The 6,337-nt window shown below is 41.5% G+C and overlaps 1 protein-coding gene across 1 annotated transcript; it reads right to left on the bottom strand.

Annotated features, from left to right (window-relative positions):
- Positions 1–362: 362 nt before the first annotated feature.
- LOC113311902 lies at positions 363–1,667 on the bottom strand. The gene has a single exon (XM_026560692.1). The coding sequence runs from the start codon at positions 1,665–1,667 to the stop codon at positions 363–365; it is 1,305 nt and encodes a 434-aa protein (XP_026416477.1).
- Positions 1,668–6,337: the final 4,670 nt, after the last annotated feature.

The raw sequence follows: 6,337 nt of genomic DNA, 5'->3' as shown, positions 1-6,337 counted from the left end.
TCCATATTTTTGGATTCTCTTCTCTCTTTATAATGCATTTTGATCTTCCGGATATGTTTGTTACCTTACCGACTCTTGATAACTATTCTTGTACTCCCTCCGTTCCATTTTACTTAATGTTGTAAAGTTTTCATGCAGATTAAGAAATAATATAGAGAGCAATTTTTTCCCAAATCTACCCATTTTAATAGCTTCCTAAAAATTTAAAGCACCTAGTTTCTAGTTTTTATATTTAGTGTAAATTATGAATCCCGTGGTAATTTACTTTTTTTTTTTTTGGTATCCAAAAGTAAAAAGAGGGAGAGCTAGAAATTGTCTACATCCCAGAGGCCGATAATTCTAGCAGGGAGATTAGAGCTTGTTCACATATGTTGGACGTTGTGAGTAAAAGCAAGTGCCGCTAAAAAATGAGCCGCAGAATTGGCTGGTTTTGGCACATAGTTGTAGGAGCCTGCACTGTTGAGAGAAAGCATTTTTCGAGTTATGTCATCCTTCAATCTCCATATTCTCCAAGGGGTGTTCTGTAACTCTCCTTTTAAGCTTTTGACAACGATCTGACTGGCTCCTTCAATAATGATGGCGTTGAGTTGGAGCCATATGGCAAGATCTGCCACTAAGAAAAATCCATCTGCTTCAGCGTACTCCACCTTGTCTGATCTTCCTAGACGGGTTCCAGCTCCTAAGCAGGTGCCTTCACTGTTTCTTGCCACTGCAGCACACGCGTAACAACCATCTTTCCAGGCTGCGTCAACATTTATCTTGATGCGGGGATGGATGGGAGCAGTCCAGGTGACTGGAATGGACACGTCTGGGTTGACATTCACATCTGTGACAGGAGAGTCTTCATCATCATTAAAGTTGAAATAAAGATTGTACCAATACAATGCTACTGTGAGGATCCCTTGAACATTAATACTCTTGTTCTCGAAAACTTTTTCATTCCTGGCTTTCCAAATTGCCCAGCAAAGGCACATTCCCATTATCAGAGAAGCTTCATTATCGTTCCTGCTAAGTAAGAGTTCCAATAAGCTTGAAATAGTTCTTTGGTCGTCTCCCTGTAATCTCAAACCTAGAGGGGAAGCGAACCAAGCAACACGAGCCAGATCGCAGTGAATCAGGAGATGGTCTACAGATTCTTCTTCCTTCATGCATATGATGCAGGTTGTTGAAACTCCAGTGATGTATTTTCCTATCCTTTTGGATACGCCTAGACCATTGTGTAATACTCTCCACACGAACATTTTTATTTTTGGAGCGACGCGTTTAACATCCCATAACCTTTTCCAGGGAAACGTGCTCTCACAGATGGTAGAAGACTCACCCTGCTGGTTTTTGTACATCTTCTGGAAAGATTGAGGAGTGAAGTTTCCATGATCAGTAAACTTCCAGACAAGTTTATCATCAGCAGTAGAGTTTGGGACAATACGCAGAATCTGGTTGGATATGTAAGGATCATCAAGTTGTTGGAGAGCTTGAACGTTCCATTGCTCTGTGTTGTTGTCAATTAGTTCACTAACTTTTGTAAATCCCTGACTGCCATTATCTGGTCTGAGAGGAGTGGCTCCTTGTATAGTGGGTATCCATGGATCCGTAAAAATGTTGATGTTTTGCCCGTTTCCGACAAGCCAGAGACATCCTTTTCTGAGTTCTGTTCTACTGCCAAGCATTGCAGACCATGTACTAGAACAGTGCTGGATCTTCTTGACATCCCAAAAATGATGTTTCTCTCAGGTATTTAGCCCTCAGGATTTGGGCCCAAAGAGAGTTCTGACCGTGTAAAAACCTCCATGATAATTTGGCAACAAGAGCTAGGTTGAGGTCATAGAGTGATCTCAGACCTAGACCTCCTTTTTCCTTGTCTAAATTGAACCAGTCCCAGTTCAAGAAGTGCATCCTCCTTTTGTTTCTTGAGTGTCCCCACCAGAAATCTCTTATGATTCTTGTCAGTTTGTCAAGGACTGATTTTGGAATCATATTAGTTGCCATGAAGTAGACGGGGGTGAGTGCCATGACAGATTGAACGAGAACAGTTCTGCCTGCGTGTGAAAGATTGGTCTTCTTCCTGCCCGACAATGCAGCATCAAACTTCTCAACGAGGTAAGTGAAATTAGAGACCCTTTTACCTTGTTGTAAGATCTTAACACCTAGATACTTCTCGTCGTTAGGCATTTTTTTGACTCCCAGCTCCTGGATGATTTCTTCAGCATAAGTGTCTGATACATTTTTGCTAAAATATATGGAGGATTTTGCATAATTGACAAGTTGTCCCGACATAGTGTGATATTGTTACAGCACTGAGGTGATAGAGTTAATAGTTCTGGTATCTGTGTTACCATATAACATAACATCGTCTGCGAACATTGTATGTGAGATGCTTGGGGCCCATATGTTGAGCTTATACCCACTGTATATACCTTCCATTTCCATTTTGTTGATGATGCCAGAGAGAGATTGAGCACATATGATGAACAGATATGGAGAGAGGGGGTACCCCTGTCTAATGCCTCTTCCTCCACTGAAGAATCCTTTCGGCTAACCATTGATGAGAATGGTGAAAGTTGGAGTTCTTACACAACTCATTATAAGATCATGAGCTCCATCTGTGATACCAATATTCGAGAGAGCTTGACTCAAAAAATCCCAATCCACCCTGTCGTATGCCTTACTCATGTCAAGTTTCAGTGCAAAAGAACCTTGGGTCATGTTTGAGTATTTCATGGAGTGAAATAGCTCTTTGGCAATGACAATGTTATCCAGTATCTGTCTTCCTGACACGAATGCTGATTGATTCTTCTCTATGAGACTGTCTAGGGAAGGGCTGAGTCTGTTAGTGAGAATCTTGGTAACAACTTTGTACAGAACATTGCATAAGGCAATCGGTCTGTAATTAACTGCGGCTTCAGCATTTTTGTTTTTTGGAATGAGAGCAAGGTAGGTATGGTTCATGCCAGGTGGGATTGTGGAGTATCTGAAACAGTCTTGTACCAGGTGAACAACTTCTTGACCAACCACCTCCCAACACCTTTTGTAAAATAATGCTTGGTAACCATCTGGGCCTGGTGATTTTAAGGATCCCATTTTCTTCACTACACTGAATACTTCTTCCGCACTAGAAATTGAGTTAAGAAACCTGCACTTATCTTGATTCAATTTGTTAGTATTGTCTAGGGCCGAGACCCTGGGATTAACATTTGAATCCTTTGTAAACATATCCTGGAAATGGCTAATGAGAGTCTCCTTAATCTGGTCGGGATTAGAGACTCATTCATTATTTTGATTCTTAAAGAGAAAAGATCTTGTTTTTGCTTCTTCTATGAATGGTAGAGACATGAAATACCTGAGTGTTTTTATCAATGGATGGCACCCACTTTGATTTGTTTCTTTACTGCCAGAACATTCTATCTCTACTTTCGAGGGAGATAATGTTGTTGCAGATGACTTTTTCGGCTGCCCTTGTGTCAGTCAGGTGTGCAGTTGCTTGAAGATCAACCAGCTTTTGTTTCTCTTCTTCAATCTCCCTTCTTGTGTCTTCGAAGGTGCTTTTGATCCATTTCCACAGCCCTTCACCCAGGTTTATGAGTTTAGACATTGTGCTACCAGTTGCTTTTTCCCAGTTATCTTGGAGGACAGTTTTGAATTCAGGGTAATCTGTCCAGTAGAACTCGAACTTGTAGTTCGGTACCCTTTTTGGGGGTTATCCCATGGTGTTGAGAATGATAGAGGAGTGATCGCTCTCAATTCGTGGAAGATGTAGGACAGCAGCATCAGAGAATAAAACTCTCCACTCTGAGTTGCATATAGCTCTGTCAAGCCTCTCAAAGATAGGGATGTTTTGAGATGCATATTAGACCAAGTAAAAGCAGGGCCCGCAAAACAAAGGTTAATGACATCTCTTTCTCTAATCATGGCTCTGAATTCTTCGCAGCTGATGTCGGTGTTTGATGAGCCGCCTTGCTTCTCATGATGATGCATTAGAGCGTTCAAATCTCCAACCATGCACCAGGCACCAGCAGTTCCTTCTAAAGTGGTACTCATATTTTTCCAGAAACCATTTCTATGAGCATGTGCAGGGGGGCGTATACACAGAATAATTCCCAACTTGGAGCTGAGAGCCGAGCTTCAATGGTACAATGGATACAGTTATGAGATTTAGAGATTACAGTTAATTCAACTGAATCTTTCCAGAGTAAGGAAAGACCACCACTTCTCCCGTTCGCCGGAACATAGACAAAATGTCTGAACTTCAGTGAGCTGCAAACCTTGATACTGTTGGTTTCATTTAGTCTTGTCTCTGAAAGGAATAATATGGTTGGATTGCAGCTTCGGAGGAACGAGTTTAATGTTAGAACTGTCGTCTCGTTCCTTAGACCACGACAGTTCCAGGATTGTATTAACATTGGCCTTGCGACTTTTCGGGGCAAGTCGCCACAACCTCAACATTGTTATAACAGATTTGCTTAAGTGGTGGATCACAGTCCATGGGGTCTGGGGTTCTCTTATTGCCAGCAAGAGGGGTTGTTTCTGTCAGGTCAGTACTATGATTCTGCCTGACGACTCTCTTCCATTGACGAATGCTTTTGAGTTGAGTTTGCTCTGGTGGAGTTGGTTTTTCTTGGGGTTGAGCTTGGGGTGTATTGTTGTAATCTGTTTAGCTAGATGGAGATTTGGGGGGGGGGGGGGGGGGGGGGATGGTGATGGATGGGTGAAGGGGTATGTTTCTGCAGTGATGGTTTGTTGACTTCAGCAGTGGGAATGGGTTTGGGTTGGGCAAGGTTTTGCTGGGGGTTATGGAGGAGGTGTCGGGGTTTTTTGCTGGAAGAGAGATGGGTAATGGGTTTGCAACAGGATTTTTGGTCAAAGTAATATTGTTTCTTTTTTCGGTAGCAAGAGGATTTGCATTGGATGTGGGTATATTAGGTGACTGATTCTCCTTGTTGTTAGGCTCAACGGAATTTATGGTTGTTTCCCGATTAGGCTGGGAAATATGACTTGGTATGGTAACAAGAGGATTTTGTGGCTGCATGGCTTTTTCGGTGGAGCTAATGTTGGAGGTAAAATTGGTAACTGTTTGACTGGTTTTTTGACAGGGATTAGGTTGCACGTTTTCTACAACTCCATTAATCGGGTTTCTGTGAGCTTGTGGTGTGCTTTTAGTGGTTCCACTCTGCATTACTCTGGATTTATAGCTAGCATTGATCTCCTCAGTGAATCTAGCTATATTTTTATCCTGCATTTTCTCCATGAAGGTTTCTCGAGAGAAGAACCCTAATTTCTCACACTCTCTTGAGAGATCTGGGCATTGCTTCATGATGTGACCAAATTTTCCACAGAAAAAACAGACTTTAGGGAGTCTTTCATACCTCAGCATTGCCTTGCATTTCTTTTTGGATGGTAACGTGAAGTTAAGTTCTTGTTTTAATGCTTTGGTGACATCAATCTTGACACAAACTTTTGCAAAGCTTCCCCACTTCTTTTTGTCAGATCCAGAGATAGGGTAAGGAGTTCCTATTTTTCCTGCCAGAAATTCCACCATCTTGATTGTTTGAGCACTCATAGGTAGACCATGCACTTGAACTGTGAAGTCTGGAAACTTAAATTCATATTCTTCAGGGAGTTTGTCAGGATCGCATATTTCCATTAAGAGAAGATCTTCATTCAATCCCCAAGGAGATCTTGTGAGGACTGTGTTGTAGTCACATTCCAGTTCAAAATGAATCATGTAGATTGCCTTGCCGAAGCTAGAGTATTTCAATGTTTCCTGACGGTCTCCAAGATCTTTGGAGCATGTTGTAAAGAATGTTGATCTCGTATTCCCTTCTGGTAATGGTAGTGATAACCAAAGAGTACTTGTGAGTTGTTGAGGCCTCCACCAGATCTTCTGGAACTTTGAAGTCGTCTTCTTCATTATGTAATAGTGCTGCCATTCTATCTGCCAGATCTTCATACTCTGGTAGTGAGAATTGAGAAGAAGAAGCGGCCATGAAGTATAGAGAAGAAGGTTTCTCGACGGAACCCTAGACGAGACACACCAAGTTGTCTTGAAGAAGAGAAACAAAGGACTGGTTAACCTGCAAAACAAAAAACACAGCAATAAAGAACAAGAGAAAGATTAGATTGAAAGAAAAAATCGTCCTCAGACGAGAAAGAAAATCATCCTATAGATGAGAGAGAAAAATCGCCCTAGAGACGAGAATAGGCGGTATGGTAATTTACTTGGGATAGAGTATTTATCCTCTATGGAGTGGATTAAAAAATTAGATTAATTATCCATTTACTAATTTCAATGGAAATTAATGGTATGATATGAATCCAATGCAAGGGCAAATTAGTGAGAATT

This window comes from Papaver somniferum, chromosome 9, assembly GCF_003573695.1.
Source record: "Papaver somniferum cultivar HN1 chromosome 9, ASM357369v1, whole genome shotgun sequence".
NCBI lineage: Eukaryota > Viridiplantae > Streptophyta > Magnoliopsida > Ranunculales > Papaveraceae > Papaver > Papaver somniferum.
This window is presented reverse-complemented; position numbering and strand designations above follow the sequence as displayed.

Excerpts from the sequence above, each read along its gene's own strand:
- LOC113311902 (XM_026560692.1), bottom strand. The coding sequence starts at position 1,667 with ATGCTTGGCAGTAGAACAGAACTCAGAAAAGGATGTCTCTGGCTTGTC.